Source organism: Uloborus diversus, chromosome 2 (genome assembly GCF_026930045.1).
Source record: "Uloborus diversus isolate 005 chromosome 2, Udiv.v.3.1, whole genome shotgun sequence".
In the NCBI taxonomy this organism is placed as follows: domain Eukaryota; kingdom Metazoa; phylum Arthropoda; class Arachnida; order Araneae; family Uloboridae; genus Uloborus; species Uloborus diversus.
Genome location: NC_072732.1, coordinates 146,905,519 through 146,927,639, shown reverse-complemented (window position 1 = coordinate 146,927,639; position 22,121 = coordinate 146,905,519). Strand labels below are relative to the sequence as shown.

Here is a 22,121-nt window from a genome sequence, read left to right as displayed (position 1 = left end):
AATATGACATGAAAATCAATTTTAATATAAGTGCATGATTCAAATCAAATAAAAGTGAAATTACAATACATCATTTTTTTTTGAAAACAAAACGATATTGAATAACGCAAGTTATTACATGGTTTGAAAGGGCTTTCAAAAATGTCATTTTCAAGAAGGATACGGATTAGAACAGAGTCAAATTTGTCTCACTTGGAGAAAAATCAGGAAATTGAAATTAAATAAGAACAAATATGACTTGAAATAATGTTCTCGAACGGCGCGCCGTTCGAGTACAAATTCACCGAACGCCAAGCCTCTTACCGTCCACGGAGGCCTCGGTCCGTCCCGCAATATTCGGGTGCCACAAGCGCAAGGCTACGAGAGTAGATTACCCCTCGACCAGGTGACGCGTATGGTTTTTTTGCTCCGTCACGGAAACAAATAATTAGGGAAATTTTAAGTTCCATCATTGGAAACCCATGAAAACATATTGGATTCATGTCTCGGTTCACAAAAAGGTAAGACACTTTAAAATTCACCAATTATTATTTGATTAAATTAACTTTTATTTAATAAGTGTATAGTATATTAGGGTTAGTTTGAAATGTTATGCCTAATCGGAGGTTTTTAATTTTTGAAATTTTTTTCTTTTTCACCGATTGACTTACAATTTTGAGCGAACATTTACGTTGTCAATATCTATTAATAAAAAAAGAAAATGTGTTACGATGTCTCAATAATAACCAGCCTAATTAACTTAATTACTTTCCACCACGTGTTCGATTTGGAGGAATTTTTCGAAATTTTTAATTTTTACAAATTGTTCTATTTATTATTTCGTCTTGAAACTTTATACTAATTTTACAATCATAGCGATGTATTTTTGTGACAAATTTGGTTTAATTATTTCAATTTGCATAAGCTTCAATTCAATAAAATTTAAAATTTCATTTTGGATGCGTAGTTCAAGTTTTAATTATATGTTTTGTTAAACGAACATGAAACACCACTCTGCAGTGAATTTACTCATTTTTATTAAAGAAATGTCGAAACTTAAAATTAAAAATGTTTTCGGATTTTTATTGCATTGATTTCATTTGTTATTAATTGTTATCTACTATTTTTAATTTGCTGGGTACATTTTTTGCAGTTTATCTACAGATTTTCTGCAGAATATTTAAATATATTTGAAACATGCTTTCTTCACAAAATCTGCAGAAAAAAATCAGCAGAAAAAATTTGCAGTAAATTTGAGCATATTTGGAACACGCTTTCTGCAAAAAATCTACAGATAAAATCTGCAGATTTTCTTTAGAAAGCATGTTCCAAATATGCTTAAATTTTCTGCAGATTTTTTTAAAAGATTTTCTGCAGATTTTTTTTTAGCTGGGATGGAACGAGGAATATCCGGTTTACAGATGAAAATGGACGCATTTATTACATTTCAGGGGTGTCAGTTCTCAGTTACAGATGTGTGTTAGCCTCATTAAGCATAGTCACATTGAAATGACGAAACACGAGCGTCATTTCCCCCCCCCCCCTTCTCCCTCAATCAAACCAAAACCAAACCCAGCGGCACGATAGCCATTGAGAGCTTACTGTGCCCATCTCAGTCTTCCTGACTAAGGGCTCTGGGGTGCTAGGCAGATGTTCCGGTTAGGTGGTCAGCTGAACGTGGAACCTCCAGGGTTTAGTTTCCAAGCACGCTTGGTACTCATTCCCCCCACTGAAGGGATGAACGGCTGAGTCGACAATCCCGACCCGGATATACCCTAAGTAAATTAGACTGGTCTAAACTAGTCGCTTGCCAATGATACGGCAAATGTGGTCAGATAGTACTTCAGTTAATATTAGTTATGAAGTACGTAATTTTGTAGAAAGAAAACGCATTGATTTGATAGTTTTTTAATTGTAAAATATTTTTGTTCAGAAATTTCCCTGAAAGCCTTTAGTCTAAAAAAGCTTTTTTTCCTAAAGAACAAGAACTATCAGTGTTAATAATTATACCAGAAATTTACTTTGTCACCATATTTTTACTTTAAAATTTAGTTTGTCCAGAATTATTTGTATTTTCATTATTGGTCAAATCAATAAATTAGCAAAATATATTTCTGTGTTTATTTTATTAGTGACAAAATAGTTGTAAAGAAACTTGACATTATGTGCTTGCGCTGTGCAAAAATTAGCAGCAATTTTTAGTAGATTTTATAACTGTTTTATATGCATAGGCTTAGCAGAAGAAAAAGTACTTGGAGAATCTCTTTACTAAGATAGTTTTTCTCCAGCAGGGTAAATAAATATTTGCATTCTAGAGTAAAAGAAAATGTGTCCGCTCAACTCCGTCGTCATACCAACAATTTTTGAGTGTTAAGGCCTTTAATCAGAGAAGATTGGTCCAGGCATAAAAACGTCGATATGCGCTATGCAAGGAAACCAGTCCACCTGACCGTAAACTTCGAATGTAGATTTTTTTTTCTCAAAATCTACGCTATATGACTTAAAAATCAGTTGCAAAGATGTTTAATACTATTGTATTTACAAAGAAACGGCATCTCTCGTACGATAGAGCACAAAGTTCTCAAACTAAATTGAAAAAAAAAAACTCTCTTCATTTGCGACTGTTTTAGTAGTATAAAGGTTCAAACTCTTTCGCAAATGACTTTTGTGCATTAAAGCTCATAACACAAAATGTCCCGATCCACAGAGCATCATCTCCAATTTGACTCGCATTTGATTTGAAGAGAACACAGACACAGACTTTTGAAAAAAAATCTCATTTTTCTGACAGTAAGTTTTTATAAATAGAAGAAACTGAAATAGCTTTAACCTTTATTACTGTAAGCCAAGGGAAAGAACAGTGATATTTCGTAGAACAAAATGCATCACTTATCCACAAGCAAAAGGTATTTCGATTGCGTCAAAGTAAGTAGTTCACTTAAATCTGGCTTTGGAACTAAACATGTATGTTAAGAAACAATTACGGTTGCATTCTTGAAAAAAAAATCGTTTTATTTATTTATTAATTCAAATGAAATAGAAAATGCGTATTCAACTGATCGAAATCATTTTAAAAGTAACATCAGTTAAGACAGAATATTTACGTTATATAAGGAATGAAAGCCTAAGTGGTTTATATATAAAGTCACATATCGAACAGGAAGTATTTAAAATGTGATGAAACACATTACTTGAACTCTGACGGTCGTACATTTCAATACTAACCGTAAAGTTAGAGAAATATGGGGCCAATTTTATTCTAATCCTTCTGAGTCGAAGCGGTGTTCTTTATAAAGGTTTTTTTTTTTTTTTTTTTTGGAATTTAAAGCTAAGAGTTATGTGGTATTTTTCATCAAAATGTACCAATTATTTATTGAATGTGACAATATTTTTTTCTACTTTTTAATAGAATATTTTCTTTTCTTTTAAGATTATACGCACGACGTACTGCATTTATTACAAAAAATACTCTCGAACGAAGCAATATTCTTTTGAAAAGCAATTTGAAAATAAAGTAGCTTAATTTAATTCTCAAGCTTTTTTTGTGATAAAGTCATCAAAGTTTAAATGCTATCTGTGAAATTTATTATCTACTTCATGCTCTTTTGACCAGAAGGAAAATCAATGTTTATGAAAATTATTTATTAGTTCTATGCTGTCGTCTCGTAAATCTTCATAACTTACAAATAATAGGAGAGGAGGGATTTTTTTACTGAAAAAGGAATATTATTTGAACTAAAAGCACACAGCACACATACACACACAATTTTTTTTTACAAAGGTACGGAAACGTTTCAGCTGAAATTCAAGTTCTTTGAAAAATATATTGATGTCAAAAATTCAAAACAGTAGAGGAAAAAACTTTTGTTTCACATTATAAAAAAAATATTATCTGCAATTTTTGTTTGAGAATAATTTTCTAAAAAATGCATTTCTTGAAGATTAATAAACAAGAATAATTGAAATAATTTTTGAACAAGATATTATTTTTCACGATTTTTTAATTTGCTTTGCATTATGTACATCTGCCATTGTGTACATCTGTATTTGCCATTGTGTACATCTGGAAAAAAAGTTAAGTTTAAACCCGAGTGTATCTGCCTGTAATCCTATTACTCCCGGACCGTTGCCCATCTTTTCAAGATATATACAGGCACCAGTGTATTGAAGATATTTAAGAGAAACCATTCCACCTGGTAACATCCCTCCGGTCCGTAACGAGCCGGAAAGTTGAAAAAAATTGTAGACCTTAGAGATTTGGATGCACAAATTGTCCGAGACTGTTACAGGATGTAATCCAGGGAATGGTACTATATTTAGAAACTTATCACCCATTGGTTCAAAACTGTTGTTTAATTTGCCGAAAGTTAGCGAAGTCCGCGGGAAGTACTAACCCGCCACCGACAAAGGTTGCCACTAACCAGGCACAGACTGCTTGGTAGGTGCAGGGAGCGAAACTAGGAAGCATCCATAGGAGTTAGTGTCCAAGTGGCCTACTGAGTTGGGTAACAAAATGAGTAGGGGTGAAGCTCCCAAATTATCCACCGATGGCAGTTGAATAGGGATTTCATTCGCTGAAGGAGGTGAGGAATCTGCCGTATGCTGGGGTTAAAAACCGAACTGAGTAGAGGTGGAGCAAAAGAATTTCTATTTAAACGTGTGACCGACTGTTAAAAATTCTCATCTCCCCTATACTTAAAAAAAATAAATAACTGTCTTTAATTTCACTTAATATTTGCATAAATGGTCAATATAATACTAAAACTGACATCTTGTGCATAACAAATTAAGTGTGATAGCTTAAACACTGCTTTCTTTATTTTGATATGTGAGCTGATATTAACTTATCATTTCTGATTTCGACATAGATAAATAATTACATAACGAAAAAATATTTTTGATATAATCTCCATATCAGTCAAGTCTAATAACATGAAGCTAGGTTTTTTTTTTTTTTGTAGATAGCTTAATCCAATTGTTTCTTTATCTTATCAAAACTTAATATTCAGCTATCGCACAAAGACGGAATCTAGTGATTTCCAAAAATGTGTTTATATATATTTTTAAAGATATCAATTTAAAAATCAGCGTATGGTACAAGCAAGAAACGCAGTCTTTTGAAATTTTTTCGTATAGTATGAATTGCACAATAAGTCATGCATTTATTTTTAAAACTCCTGTTATGTATCACTGTGACTGAATTTAGAGCAAATAGTGCAAGAAAGTTAGTATTATTTAAACATATCTAGTACTTTAAAGTATGCGCTTTTAGGTTTCAAAATATACAAAAATAAGACCTTTTTGCGAGCCGAAAATTTACTTACTATACACAATTATTTATTTAGTATTTCTTATAAATTTTACAGCTTGGGAAAACTTGTAACACATCTTTATTGTTTAGGTGCAATGAATTGCCAAAAAAAAAAAGCCCTTACAGCAGCAACAATGTTAAAGAAATAAATAAAAAGTTATCATAATTTATGCTTTTTGTGCTTACACTTACTGAATTAATAATTCATGTTGCTAATACAAGTTGACATTATCATTTTAAGGCAAACTTTTGTTGTAAGAATTAAAAGGAAGAAAAAATACAATGATGAAATAGTCTACACCTTTTTCGGAATAATGTTTTATTAATTGTTCGTTTAAATACTTTTTTAAAATATACATTATCATGATACATGAAACAGTCAGAGTGCTGCTAAGAACAATTACTCAACTGAATTACTGACGATAAAAGACACCTAATGCAAAGTATAAATTGTCGAAATGTAAAAATAAAATGATATAGATGCCTGCATAACAAAAAATGTTCCGATTTTAATTTATTGCTTTGTGTGAAAGACATCCAAAACATAGCAACTACCAGTGCTGTACTTCCAAAAAATATTTGGCGATGTTCGTCATGTGGTTGGAGGGGCGGGGGGGGGGGGGGGGGGGGGCGTGACTCACCAAAGGAAAAGGTGGTTTGAAACCAACTTATATTACATTTGCCTCATTTTTACACTTAAAAAAACCAGTTTGGGGGGGGGGGCAGTATCCTCCCACATCCTCTGTCCCCAACTACAGCACTGGTTACACTCTTATTGATGCAATATTAAAGATAGAAATTCGATGGTACTAAATTTATTACATATTCAATGAGCGATTCAATGAATCCTTTTTTTACTATGTTTGTCTTTTTCTGAAGTGGCCAGTGTAATCTCTCCTCGCTTGTCATAATTGCGTCTCTAGCACCATCCCACTTATGGGGTCCTTCCAATCTGTATTGGTACGACAAGCATGGGCCGAACAATAGCTTTATAAATAATTGAAAGTCTGTGAAAAACAGTTTGAGAAGATTTGGTTTTACTCCCAACTCGGTCGCAATCTCATCAGCATACTGAACGAAATCAACCCTTATGGACATTTTTTCGCTAGGAGAATATCGTTTTATATTGTCATAGTACCTCTTTTTGACATCTGTCATCATTTTTGCTTCTGAAGGCAGATGATTTCTACCAGCAAAAATACTTGCTGCCCATCTACACTGCAATTCTCCAAGTGGGAAACCTGGTCCAAAAGGATTAAGAAATCCTATTATTGCTAAAGTCGCGTGTTTTAAATGAATGGGATACATTAACTTGTACAGATGTATCATGCCATCGTCTTCGTTCAAAACACCATCCTCAAGAACGGGATACTTGTAAGTGTATCCAGTTGCCATTATAACAACATCAACTTCTGTGACCTTTTTGTCTCCTTCAAACAAAACACCTTCTTCAGTGAAGTATTTAATGTCCCCTTTCTGGGCAACAACACCAGACAGAATTTTAGATCCGATGTGATCATTTAAAATTGGATCTTTTGATAGCAGATGGCTTTTTGGTTGAATAGTATAAAGTCTGTGATCAAACTTAGGATCCAGGTAAAATTTTTCTATGTACCAGCTACATAGCCAGGCTGGCAATATGTCCAAGAAAAACGTGATATACCTGCGGAGTAAGACATAATCTATTGGATATCCATTTGGACCAACTCTGTTGATTACGAATGCTCCGCTTCGTGTGCTCAGGTACACCTATTAGATAAAAGATTACAGAGTGAAAATATGATTCATTCACCACATTGAGTTAAGCAAGGCAAGTTACAAAATGTTTGCATAGTTTACAAAACGTAATATAATATGTGTATAACAAGGCATAAAATACGAAAAGGGAGTCAACTTTGATCTACATTATTATTTGCGTAATGTTGTTTTGATGACTAGTTAATTTATTTATACCTGTGTAAAGAAACGTTTAATATTATGCAAGTTCTAACATGTTGCTCTGAGGAAATAAATTCAACAAAAAAAAAACTTAATTTATCGTTGTTAATGTAGCAATGACTTTTAAAATTATAAATAGTTTGAATTGACACGGTGCCTCACATAACTGGGGAAATTTCCTGATGAAACAAGTTTTTGAAGAAGTTGTATTAAAAGAAGACCAAAAATTACTACTAGTTGTCATGATTACGGACATTTTTTACGGATTTACCCAAAAAATAAAAATTACGGTTTTAAACCGAGTGTTTCATCGTAATTTTTAACCCGACTGCGCGTGCACGACGCAAAGGAGGGTAATGTGTTTATCAGTCTATGTATGCATGTCTGTTCTTATGTGGCGTTCTACAGGCAAAACGCCTTGGCCAATTTCTAGTGGGGATAAACGTTAAACAACAAATGCGGAATTAAACAATTAGGCAGCCCTGTATCAAATTTTAAAATGTCATAAAAGATATTTTCTTCAATATTTTTATTTTCAATTTCTTTACTTCAAATTAAATGGTGTGAGCGAAAACCAAAACTTTTAAAAGTACAAGTCTTAACTTGACATCTAACGGTATCTCTATATCACTTTTACTGTACGCTTGAATAGCACAAATTACTTTACTAATTGTTATAAAGCTCTAAACTTGATTTTAGCTTATTGTTGACTGTAATTAAATGATTTTACTTAGCCCTTTTAGCATGCACGTATTTATGAATTATTCTCTAACGTTTTTGTATTTACACAAAAATAAGAAAAGAGCTAAATATATAATGCCCAAAGAAACAAATGAATGAGCTTATCAAAAACCTTTATTTTGGGATGTTAGGATTGCAGAAAAGTTAACTTTGGAACTGTCTACTTCCTAGAAAGAGAGAAGGTGTTCTTTTTCTGCCGTTCTCCTGAACACAGTGACAAAAATAATTTGCAGTCTGGATCTGATAAAACAACTTCTGATTGACGAAGTGTTATAATATTCCATTTGTTAAGCTAGGGGTGAGGAAAGCTTTTTGCTTGACTATTAACAGTTATTGGTGGTGTGCAGAATGGTAATTTCTCTCTTTTCACACGAATCATAACTAAGCTCGGCCAAGATTAAGCGTCTGGTTGTCAGATCCATACGATATTGTTTTCCACAATCAAGTTACTGCATATGTTTACTAGGGTGGGCCAAAAAAAGGAAATTTTCGAGAAGCAACTTCTAATAGCAAAAACAAAGTTGTGTACTGCCATTCTAAACATGTGAAAAATGATGAAAAAAAAAGTAATATTTAAGTCTTCAGATTGCGCATTGGCAGCAAATATTGAAAAAAAGGTCAAAAATAGTTAATTTTTCAAAAACATTTATGTAAATCCAAATATTCGAAATTTTTGTTCTGATACCGTTAACATGCTTCCTTTAAATAATTTCTTCATACGTCTTTAAAAATATTTACATTCCTTTGCAGTTTTTAGTTCGCGCATAAGCCGCAAACTTACGTGAAATCAGACAAAAATTGACGTTTTTAGCTTATTTTGCACATTGCAGTATTTCTTCTTTTTGATCCCAGTTATGTTTTTTTTAACAATAGATGTGCCTTAAACTAAAGCCCTGGATCCGTCTCTTAAGTGGCGACACACTTTGATCCATGCACTGCGCGCCGCTTTCGACTGCGATTGGAGGCGGGCAGTCACGTGGGTTCAGTCCGCCATTTTGTGTCGTTGCCTGTGTGATTTCATTGTGCGGAATACTAGATATTTTCTCTATGCTATTCGTATTTTTCATCAAACGCTATCTTTAATGAGAAGATGCCTTGGTGATGCGCATTAAGATGTTCTAACAGTTCAAAATTACTATATCGAAGTACATTGAAAGATTATTTATGTACTATTTCAAATGTTTTCATCAATACTGCTGCGCAATTTCAGATACTTTATAAAACTCTTGTTGAAATTGTAATATTTTTTACTTTTCATGAAACTTTCTGATGGTTTGTTAATTTTCATGGGATAATAAGGACATTCACTAAAATCATCATAAATAGTTCCTTCAAATATTGTAACGCTCAACTATGTAACGCACCTAATAAATTGCTAGCAGTAGTAAAATATTTGCCCTGTTTTCAAAACTGATTTTTCTGAGTTTAAGATAACAAAAACGCCAAAATTTAAATATACTAGTTATTTTATTTATTTTTAATGTAAATTTTCTGTTGTTTAGTTAGTTTCAAAATGTCTCAATAACTGTAGCAAAATTATTTTAAGAACACGTCGTTTTGCTTTTAATTGTGTCATAGCCATGAGTTTCAGTGTGTTGCCAAGTTAACTATTTATTTATTTTGCGCGTAAAAATTAAGATATTAAAAGTATGAAATTATTCATTAAAAAAATTAAGCTTCTTTGAGATTACAGCAACATGTAACTCAAGCCAAGTTATATAATTACGTGAAGATTTATTTTATTTTATTTATTTTTTATTTTTTTAATTTTTATTTTATTTTATTTTATTTTATTTTATTTTATTTTTTTTTTTTTGGCCCAGAAAAAATCTGTTTTCGTTTAATTTTTATTTTGACGTGAAAACTTTTGTAATAAAAAATATATATATATATATATATATATATATATGATTTATCCCAGTATCCGTTAATTTACAAATTCATTATTACTATTTATAACAGTTCGTCATAGATGTAATCTGCAATCTTTTATTTGAATTCCTATTGGTATCAAATATTTCAATTATTTTTTTTTTTTAAATATTGATTTAAAACTGGTTACATTTTATTATCAGTTGTTTGAAGTTTTAAGAATTTGTAGTATCCTTAAAAATCAGGTTTAAATGAAAGGCATTTTTTAATGTAAAATCGTCATGAGAAACAAGAAAGTGTTGGTAAAAAAAAAAAAAAAAGAAAGAAAGAAAGAAAACTACACACATTAGTAATATAAATGATACTGCTTTGCGTGAATAAGTTCAAACTGTTTCCCACAAATAATTTATGACATCATTAATTTAGCTCACTACTGTTCTACTCAGTAGTAGATTTAAGGGGGGGGGAGGAGGCCCGTGCCCCCCTCCCCAAAAGGATGAATTTATTTAAATATTTTATTCACAATTTTTTAATTGACTTCTCCATAGCGTTTTTTATATAGTTAATTAAACAGAACACAAAACACACATAGAGCATATTTTGAATAATAGCATTTTTGTTTGCTAAAGAAGTCATACTGGAGTCCTAGAGTGGCAGAATACATTTATACATTTAACTCGCTGGTTTTGAATTCAAGGGAACGTAATATCGCGATTCGTCCATTAATTTTTCTTTGAGGGAATCAATAACTAACATTCTTCAAAAAATGTGCAGGCGTGCCTAAAAGAATTATTTTGATCCAGGAAGTTATTTGCGAAATAATAGCTTTTTCTTATTCAGCTTATAAAAAATGCAAAATGAAAGAAATCATATCGTAGTTTCTTGAGAAAACCATGATATTAATGGAGGCGGTATGTAATATGAATATGTTATCTCAACTGTATCATGGCTTCAAGAACAATCAGCAACTGCTTCGAAATCCACACAGAAATTGTCCTGAATTTTTCAGTAAAACTTATATGTTTAATAGCTATGATTTTCTTAATTAAATAATATTTTATAAGATAAATTCATAAGCTCATTATTTTTTGCATTGAAAAAGGTGTTCCCTGTAACGCCGAAACACGTGTCAGCTGTTATTTACAAATTTGTGCTTCTTCTAACGTTGTTTTGTCTTATCTTACTTTAATATTTTATAGTTAAAATACTATAAAATAATATTATAACCTCAAATGAGGTATGGGTATTTTTTTATTGAATAACCTTGCCCTCGTTTTATAATCATTACGGCATTGTTCCTAAAATTAAAACCGCTAATTGTATAGCATTTCGGTAACATTATTATGGTTTAGTATTTAAATGGCTTGAAACGTTAAAGATGTTTTACGTCCACATTCAAAGCATACTGGTACATAATATGTATGTTCTTAGAAGTGGATCATTAGCTTAAGGGATCCTAAAAAAATTCAAAAAAAGACATTTTAAAATAAAGTAATGAAAACTTTGTTATGAAACACCGTATGTGGCAGGGGGGAAGGAGGGGGTGCTATTCAATTTCCCGGGTCCCCTCCGAGAGATTTTTCTGTATCCGCCCCTGGTTCTACTACACCAACTTTCTAATAATAAAACGCATATTTAAAACACTTCAAGTAATTTGTAACTCAGAAGGTCTATATGGGGGAAAAAAAGAAATTACTCTTAAAAATAGTCGAAAATTTCTTTAAAACACCTTTTTACTAATATTTGGTTTAATAATAAAAAAAAATATTTTACTAAGGTAAAATTCAACATTTTTGTATGTATATTATCAGTTACATAAGTTACGATCAAAAATCTGCAAACATTCGTTGATAAAAAGATACTTTTCATTGAGCGAAACTCTGCATTTTTCTACTGTTGAGATAGGGAGAAAGTTGCGGAACGACACAAAATGGCGGACACTGGAGCGTGTCGCCACTTAAGAGACGGATCGAGGACTTTACCTTAAACAGCTCCTGTATGGAAATGCAATTGTATTTTATCACATTATCAACCCAGAACCCACCACAAATAGATGGTTGCATTTTGTGCTCCACCCTGCTCTTCCCAAGAGTAGTTTTGCGCAGGACTTATATATTTGTACAGTAAATTACATAAACACTAACTATATGATTTTTAACAATTTTCTACGTTTTGAGCAAGATTTGAACTTGAATTTACGACTGAGTTTTGGCATTGATCATTCCGAATAAAAAGTTTTTCAGATAAATCGATCTCTTGCGTCTACGTTTGTTCTTTTCTTTAAATTTTAGTTTTATCGAACCATAGTCGCATAATTTTTAAAAATATATGTCCTCATTCCGTTAGTAGTTTAGTTTTAAAAATAGACAGACCCAGTACTCCTTTAACACTTGTTAACAAATGCTAATGACTGGAAGGTCTTGTTTTTGGGAGATCGAGATCAGTATCCCATTTTCATTTCTGTATTATATTGACAAAAAAAAAAAAAAAAATGCTCGCTTTTTAAGTCAGTTTAAAAATCTCTATTTCTTCAGACCGAGTACTATCTAAGTTAATTGTACATAATTATACAAAAATAGTTGAAGCTTTACCCATTCTTCAGTTTTTTTTCCTATTTTACGTTCCGGCAGTTGAAAGGGTTATTTACCTGGTAAGTGAGTCCGTAGGTTGGGTATTTTGGAATGAGACATGATATGGATTAATGGGAAAAACTTTGTACTCGCGAACATCAATGCAAAAATTGAGTCACAAGTCCAATTTCAATCCTTGATCGAAACTTAGAAACTTGTTTAAAAGAATATAGTTATTGCGAATGTATTTTTTTTTTACAAATGTATAAGTTCTGTAAATAACTAGTCTTCTTGGCAATGTTATAGTGGAACGCAAAGTACAACCACGAATTTGTGGTGGGTTCTGGATAAATTGCAATAAAGTATAATTGCATTTTCAACAAAGAGTTGTATATTGCACATTTATTGTAAAAAAAGATTGTAACTGCAATCTAAAAGAAGAAATACAGCAATGTGCAAAATAAGCTAAAAATTTCTATTTTTGATTGATTTCGTGAAATTTTGCGACTTATGTGCAAACTAAAAACTGTAAAGGAATGTAAATATTTTCAAGATATATGTAGAAAGCATTAAAAAGAAGCATAAAAATGATATTAAAACAAAAAATTCGAACATTTGGATTTGTATAAAAATATTTAAAAATGGACCATTTTTTAAACATTTTTTCAAATTTTAGGATGGTGAATCACAACTTTTTTTTTTTTTTTTGCTATTAGAAGTTGCTTCTGGAAAATTTCCTTTTTTCGGCCCACCCTAATGTTTATCAATCTTTCTGAAGTTGAGTGTTTTTAAAACTGCATGGATAACCTGCAAATTGGAGACTGCAGTCAAAAATCTAACGTTATGTGCACATGCTTATTGCTTTTTTTAATGTACAATCATAGTTACATAAGCTTTCTATAACGGTAAAATAATGCAAATGCAATAAAATTCACTGATTTGTTGAAAGGAACTACGACTTGTTTTATTTATTTATTTGATATTGGAAACAGTATTATTGTTAAGTGAACTTCTCGCAAAATTATTATTAGAACAATTTCCCATGCTTTTTAATCATAATTTAGAACATATTTCATTGCATTTTAGCCAATAAATGCATTAGAGTTATAGGCTACGTTGCACAATACTTGCTTTTTATAAAATAAACTTTTTGTAATTAAATACTTAGCATAACATTTTGATTTGCATACGAAACCGGTAAAGTGAGTTATATACTAAAGACATTACTATTTAGTTTTGATCATACTGCTACTATCAAGTTAAACTGTCATACTAAAATCAGCTTCAAAGCATATGAAAAGTTAATTTGACGTAAAATGATTTCACATTTTAAATTTTGTGATTAATAGCACATTATGGAAAGCTCTTTAATTTTTTAGAGTTTTTGAGACTTTTTAAAAGTCGGATTAGCTTATTAGAGCTTTACTGTACACCGCTCCTTAAAGTTAAACAATCCGTACACAAATAAGCCCTTCCCCTCTTCTCCCCCCCCAGGTAGTAAGGAAAGTGACGTATAACACTACTTTAAAGCAATGTCACATTTTATTAGAGTATAAGAGCATAATAATTTTTATGCAGTAGGCAGATGCTTTTTTTCTCTCTTTATAGCAATTATTTGAACAAAATCAAACGTAAATATAGAAAATATTATCATATATACTTTTAATTTTGCACTTCATAATAAATTTCAATTAAGAAAGAATAAATAATTGAAAAAAAAAATGCTTTCTTACTTGTTTAGCAACACTACTGCATTCAACAGCTGCATCAAGTGCTGAACACCCCATTCCAACCACAACAACTCTCTTGTCTGTAAATTCATGTACTCTTTTCAAACTATGCGTATGCATTATTTTCCCTTTAAACTTTTCTTGTCCTTCGTAATGTGGCATCTTAGGTCGATTAATGTGGCCTGTGCAAACCATAACTCCATCATAAATATCGGTTTCCACTTTTCCGGTTAAACTGTTCCGAACGGTCACAATCCATCTCCCAGTCTCTGAATAATCATCAGCCTTCTTGACCTTCTCGACTTCCATGTTATATCTCACATATTTTTCAATACCATTGTGTTTTACGTAATCAGTCACATATTGGTAGAGTTCGCTGTGCCTCATGTAATTGTTGTATTCTTTACGAGGTGGAAAATTGCTGAAGGCCCCCATCTCTTTGCTATGGTTTATGATCGTTGTTGGCATTATGGATGCAATGCCTTCCACACTTTGTTCTCTGTAGCACCAAGTTCCACCGAACTTATCAGTTTTTTCAAAGCAAATGGGATCTAAGTCTTCTTTCCGCAGCATTATAACGGAGGCTATCCCAGACAGCCCGCCCCCAATGACAGCAATTTTCTTCTTTTTTTCTGCCATATTCTGAACCAGTTATCCTATAAGAAATCATGTTTAAAAACATTGCTCAATTATCCTTGTTGCTACATCGGCAAGTGGTTTCTAGTTTGAGGCAGAATTTGTTTGCTTTGAAATTAACGTTGATTTGCCACAAAAGTAAAGAACCAATTCGGGACATCAGATTGAAATCAAGAAAGGAGTATATCTTATGCAGACCCTGCATCGAAGCTTCGACTTTCTTATTTCATTTTTTTTTTTAAGATTTGAATGTCCACACATAAGTCATATTATACATACGAACATGCATATACGTATATACAAACGCAAATACAGATGAAACGAAAAACACGGATAATAAAATAAAAGCTTAGGTTGAAAATGTGTTGAAAATCATTTCGCGAATAATATACTATCTTTACATCGTACAACTAAGTAGGGTTTTGCTACTCATAATTTAAGCGAAGTGAAATATAAAACGCATTTTATATGGGAATTTTGAACAAAGAATCACAACCTAAATCAACTAAGAACCATTATTAAATTTAGAATGTCATACGTTTATTTAGAACTTTATTTCAAAAAATTTTAAGGTACCGTTAGTTAACATGTAAAAAATAAATAAATCGTTACATTTTTTTTCCGCTGACAGGTTTAAACTAAACGACTTGATTAGCAATTTCGACAGTTTTTTTTTTTTTTTTTTTTTTTTTTTTTTTTTTTTAAGACATCAATAGATGAAACTATTATCTATTGTTTCACATAGCAAGTGTCATTTCTAGTGCATTTGCTCCTTTTTTAAGTAATATGATGGGGATTCTATTCTCATCGACTATCCGATCATACTCATCGTGAATAACGTTAGCCACCCTTTTTCTGTTCTTCTATATCTAACACACAGAACAAAGTATTGGATATGGGAACATATTCGAATTTCGACCGATTTGCACGTTTGAGATACGCTGAATATATTTTGGTAATTTTAAGGAAATATCTCTTAGTCAGTCCATCAGTGAGACTGCATGTGTGTGACCGATTTCCTATTACCACTCTAGAGTAAAAAAAAACTACTGCATGAAATCGGTAGAAATATGGTACGCATAAATCCTCTCTTGTGACTTTATGCCCAGTAGGTTTCGGCTTTAACAGAAGGGATGGGGGGATGGATTTTTTTTTCCTTTTGTGCGTGACTGCTATGTCTCAGGAAGTAACAGGCGGCAAAATTGGTTCAATGCCAGAGCTTAGAGGATATAAGAGTTGATTCGATTTCGGCGGCAATAGCTTCAAGGGGGGTGGTGCAATCGAACATCCTTTCTTGTTCAATGCGAGAGCTATCTCTCAAAACACATTGCTATATCAAAGATAAAATTTGAATAAAGGTGAACCTAAACGGTAACAAGTGTCTATTTAACTTTGAGGAACTTTTTTTTTTCGTTCATTGCTACTGCTATATTTCAAGAAACAATGCAACGGTTTAAATGACGTTCAGAATTCAACTGAACCTACACAGAAATTGGCGCTCATTAAATTCTTAGCTTTAATTGACCAAAGGGGACAGCTTTTGATCATCATTTGCACGTGCCAAAATCAACAATCGAAAATATTAACCACATTAAAATGTTGATTTCACTTAACTTTTGTAGCTAGAATGCCTTTCGTCAATTGCTGCTGACAATCAGCAAAATTGGTTCAATCCTCATTTCGCAGACATTAAAAATTCCTTACCACTAAAAATGTGTCAAAAGAGAAGATTTAGAGGGAAAAACAAAGGGGACTAAATTTTATGTCGGCGAAACGGTGCGGACTGCAAGAAATTTCAATGATTTTTGTCTGTAGCCATTTTTTATTTGCTAACAAGTAAAATGTTTGTTAATTAAAGTAAGGCTTTTAAAATTATCTTCAATTTTTGCTCTACTATTCATCTTTTTGCCAATGGCAAATTTTTGCTATAGCGACTACTTTAGTGCCATGAATTAATTCATTTAGTAAAATATGAAAAAAAAAAAAATGTGATGAGCTATACTACTTATTAGTTTTGTCGAACTAAGAAGACAGAGTGATAGGTTTTACCTTACTATTTTACGTATTTTCCTTTTTTTTAAGTTAATTTTCTGTTTTGAAATAAAAATACATAATAAAGAATTTCTCCTTCTTTAAAACCTTTTCTCTTTTCGATTTTTATACGTAAATTATAACTACAGACGGTTAAAGCGGAGCTCTCATCAGGCGAAGTCCGGTTAATCGGGATTTTTAATTAATTTAAATTAAATGGAAGGTATGAGCCTCCAACACTCACCTTATAGAATGAAATATTTACTCAACTAAAGAGATGGATTGAGTGAGACCTTGGAGAAAATATCTTGATAAGAAAATTACTGGAAATTCAAACTTGCTTGCGAAAATTATATTGCCTCCAAAAAGAGGGTGATGCACTACGAGATGTTTTACTGGGTAGACTTAAGAAAGCTTAACCTTTAAGGGCTAACCGTTTTTGAGATATGTGAGATGCATACGTACTCTCATGCATAATACATTCGCACGCACCTGTGTCACGACAAAACTCATTTAAATGAAACTGGAATTCTTGAATGGATATTTTGATCTTTTATTTATTTGTATCTACGTATATGCATGCTGACGTGACGAAAGAATTAGTTAAAATAGTTCCAAAGATGGATAAAATGGCAATTTAGGTATAAACTGAGATTTTTTGTGAGCATTTCGCATTGAAAAGATAAAACAATTTACAAAGCAAAAAAACAGTTGAAAGGTTTAATAATTACATTAGAGTAATTTGCATTTTTTAGCCTTAGATTCTTTAAAAGTAAAGGAAGAAACAAAATGTATGAAAAGATGGCTTAACGTATCTTAAAAATAAAGCTTAAGAATGTCTAAAAAATAATTAGATAATAATCGAAAAATGAAAATTTAGAAAGTAGGGTTTTGAGATTTAAACTGCGTTGGTCAGTCTGTATGAGTGCCCCCTTCCCCCTATCTCCCAACTAAATTTTGAGTAATCCGGTTAAATAAAACTAATAATTTTTCTCGAAAGATCTTGATAATCCTATTTTACTTTTTGATTTGAACAATGTTCCGTTCAATTTCGAACAATTCAAAAAAACTAAACTTTAGCGCCTGCGAGGAAATTAAGGAAACGAAAAATTTCCAAACTTGAAGGCCAGTTTGCTTCAAAAAAATTTGTTGGAAGAGCTCTTAATAAAGAACATGTATAGAAAAGTTTTGTCTTTTTTTTTATTTAGCTACTTAAAGGGTACTAAGAAAACCCGTTTCTTAAACATGTTTTTCATCAAGAGTTTTTTCTAACAAAGTTAGCTTCAATGGATGTTCCAGCTCTAGCGTTTCCCACCGAAACTACTGCAATGCTGTCTTCACCGCATTGGCAGTATGTGGACGTCTTTGGACAACATGCCTGACCGTTTCGACTTAATGGCTCGTCTAAGGCTCTGTAAAGTGGCTTGATAACGCTGGGCATTGATGGTGGTTTCCTGTTTCAGGAACTCGGCGAGCATTGGGCCCCCTCCCCCTGAGTGGGCCCCTGTTGTATAAAAGGACCAGTATCTTAGTGGACGATAACTTGTGTGACCACTTTCTCTTCGGCGTTAAACCACACTGTCACTGTGCAACATGAAACGTTGCGCATGCGTCAGTATCTCTCCGATGTATGGTGTCTCCATACATGCAGTTACGTGGCATCGTCTAACCTCTAATGTAAGGTTAGACGCAGTGACCTGGTTTCATTTGAATTAACCTTATACATACTTTATCAGAGCTTTTTACAACCACGTCTGTTTGATGCAAATTCGCCTTTTAGTTTGTGATTTATATTCGGCTTAAACTTCCCCGTATACACTAATTTTAAGTTGTTTTGAACTGTTCCAAAATGACCGAAAAATTGTACAAATTGAACAGTAAAATATAGGAATGTGATTTTCTCTCTGTGATCTTTCGAAAAAAAAAAAAGTCGTTCAAATCAGATTATTCCCTCGACTATTGGGGCGAAGGGGGGGATGGGTCAGACTGTGACCGACAAACTAACACTTGTTTTCCATCTCAAAACCCAATTTCCCAATGTTTAATTTTTTAGTGTTTTTAAATTTAGCTATTTGTGACTTTTTTTGTGAAGTTTTGAAGATGTATTAGGCCTTCTTCCATTTTTTTGTTTCCCTTCTTTCTTCGATTTTTAGGTGAAAATAGGCTAAAAAGGAAAAATCAATTTAAAAAAAATGAATGATATCATGTGAATGTAATACACATTTAGATGACAGTATTATGCGTTGACAAATTAAATAGTGAAATTTTTCATGAGAACTGCAAAGAAAATTATTTTTTTTATATATAAATAAACAAAGCATTAATCCATTGAGAGCAAAAGTAGTGGAAGTCATTAAAATCAGAGTTAGAGTCTTTGAATTATTTAGGAAAGTCTGGCTGCCAAGAGATGGCATTTGACCACGGCTTATTTCAGAAGCGTCCATTTTAATGAAGTTGCGATACGCAGAGCAAAATTGAAGAACGGATTTCGCAATTTTGGTATGGGATCTAGAGCTTGAATATGTTCCTAAAAGTACTTAAGAAGTTAACCAAAGAGATATACTAATTTAATTTTATGTGGTCAAAGGCAGATATCTCATTGGACATGTCATACTCTAAGAGTAAGTGGGAGGGTCTTGCTTTTACCTCTTCCAGCAGCGATTGGTCAGATACTGCTGCTTCTGCTTTCCTTAATTTGAATTGAAAATTGGCGAGAGTAGGGTTGCAATAATGATTGCAAAGCTTGTCTTTTTTACTTTTTTGGCACCTTAATACAGTTATTGCTGCAACTTAAACATTTCAGGTCTGAATAATTTTATCAGGAAAATATATCAGGAGTACATTTATTATTTAATGCAACTTGTTCTAAAACTGCTAAGTATTAATCATAAAACTTCAAACATCATTTTTTACGTAAAAATCAACATCAACTTACTTCAATCAGCAAACGATAAATTAAGAATTAAATTATTTTGATCAACATATTTACGATAATCTGAATGAAATAAAATACATAATACAAACAGCGGTAAGGCAAATTTATTTTGTAAAAGGAATTCTGAAAACGGGAAAAAAAGTAGAGTCTTATTTAGGAGAAAAATCATTAATCAGCGTTATTTTTTTCAGGGAACAGCAGAAAATGACAACGGAAACGAGATAATGTATGACACGGACACCGTAAAATCGGGGTTCCGTTGAATAAAAAATTGAGGTACACCACTTTCGCTTTTAAATCACTCTCACTAGAAGTATCGCTTTCAATGTCATCTTTATTAGTGTATGATAGTTTTGTATCATCAAGCAAATCCTCACTTTTAGTACCATTCAAAATAGCGGTAATGCCGGCCAGACAACTTTTCGAAATGATGCCTTTTGCGATTTAAGTCCACTATTGTCAAAACCAAACATATATATTTGCTTTCTAAAAATTTGACTTGCACCACTTTTGTTCTTAACGGCTCAATTCAGAAAAAAAGTTTTGAGAAAAAAATAATAAAGCTCTTTTAACGTTCTTAGAAAGTAATAAATATTGACTAAAATAATATAATTACATAATTTTATTTATAACCATATATAATAACAATATAATATTATAAAAATAATAGAAACAATATTTCTTTCCAAATTTTCTTTAACAAAAAATTTAATTTTAAGGTCTTATAATAAACTAGTGATAAAACTACTCATTAAGATATTTTAGTTACGTTATGTTATAATCGGATTCCAAATCTATGAAATGTTCAGTCTTCCACTGCAATTTTTTCTTCTTCTCTAACTTGATTATTCTTTACTTCAAAACATTATTCTTTTATTTCAAATTCAGTTTAGATTACTGTTTTTTTTTTCTTATTTCTATTATTTATCTTTTACCCAAAAAAAAAATGCACATTTAAATAATTTTTTAAAAATATATACTAGAATGAGAAATAAAGAAAAAGAAAGAAAGAGAAAAATAAAAGAAAATGAAAGATATAGGGGAGACCGGAGCAAGATGACGAATGTCTTAATTTTTGCGTTTTTCTCTAGGAAAAACCATCAACTGGATACTACTGGCTCTTCTATCGGCTGTTCGTTCAGCAATAATATAAAGACGCGGAAATTATCATATTTGTGTTAGTTCTGAAGCTCTGATTGTTTATCGTCGCTACGTTATAACTTTTATGCATGTGTAAATAAGCTCTGCTAAAGATACAGGAATGATAGATTGTTTCTCTTAAGTATTTATGAGTAACTTAGTTTATATACTGCCTATTACCATGAATAAAAGTTCATTAATCGCCTTCCTTTATGGCAATAAAGACTAATCATTTCAAACAGGCTGTCCGGGACACGATGACGATCCGAAACACGGGGCAAGATTAGAGTACTACTTCTTTACAAGTCCTGCTTATAAAGAATAATATTGTGACCCTCCAACAGAAGAATGGTTCTGGTGCTTCAATGCCAAGAGTGGTGGCGTGAGGAATGTTCCGATTTTGAAAATGGCCTTTTTATTTGTGACTATTGTTAGCTGCATAATTAAACACTATAACGTGACTGTGCAATTCATTACGCTTAATTTAATGCTTTGTAAGTTGTAAAAACACAGTAAAAATTTGTTAAAATATGTAATATATTCAAAAAATAAATTGTGTTCAACCTTTTTCAGAGTTGTCAACTTGCCCCGAGGCCAAAGTCATCAAGATGACGATTTTTTAAGGTTATGAAAAAATAAAATCCTTCATTTATTTCATTTGAAAAATTTATTGGTACTATATTTAATACTGCAATGTGCCACTCTAACTGCTCATGTAAAGGAAATTTTACAATCCTTAAAAATAAAATAATAAACAACAAAAATTGTTAGCATAGTCATCTTGCCCTGATCTCCCCTACCATAACTTGAATGTTTGGAAAGGGTGCCCCGCATTTTTATGCAAAAAAAAAAAAAAAAAAAAGAAAAAGAAAAAAAAGCAAACGATCTTGCTTTAATGAAAAACTAAGCAAATACGCTTACTCAATGTCAGAACTATTTTTACAACCTTAAATAGAGCATATTATAAACTACGTATACAAAATAAGGATAAGTAAATGTTTTAATCAAGGTAAAGAATAAGTAAACAAATTTTAAGTACATTTTTTTCCAAAATATTTAAAGCTGCACACTTACCAAATATTGAGGTTTGTGTTGAACGCATAAAGGAGCTGTGGTTCAAAGTGTAAAAAAAATAGCAGTGCAGCAGAAGCTTTGAACTTGACTTCAATATGCAATTAGAAAGCAGCGATAAAAGCGATTTTTTAAATTCATTTGATAACAATAGACTTTCCTGCAAA

General features: G+C 31.9%; 1 protein-coding gene across 4 annotated transcripts in view; it reads right to left on the bottom strand.

Moving 5' to 3' along the window:
- Positions 1-22,037, bottom strand: part of LOC129216067 (flavin-containing monooxygenase 5-like) — a 64,956-nt gene extending 42,919 nt beyond the window's left edge. For 2 of the 4 annotated variants that reach the window (XM_054850212.1, XM_054850213.1), the window contains exon 1: positions 17,053-17,196. Coding sequence is in view for 2 of the 4 variants with exons in the window: in XM_054850210.1 (XP_054706185.1) it covers positions 6,077-7,039; positions 14,145-14,780 (1,599 nt within the window). In the remaining 2 variants the exon portion in view is untranslated. Of the gene's footprint in view, positions 1-5,908; positions 7,040-14,144; positions 14,798-17,052; positions 17,197-21,957 lie in introns of those variants that run through there. The other 2 variants (XM_054850210.1, XM_054850211.1) reach the window with 2 other exon arrangements.
- Positions 22,038-22,121: the final 84 nt, after the last annotated feature.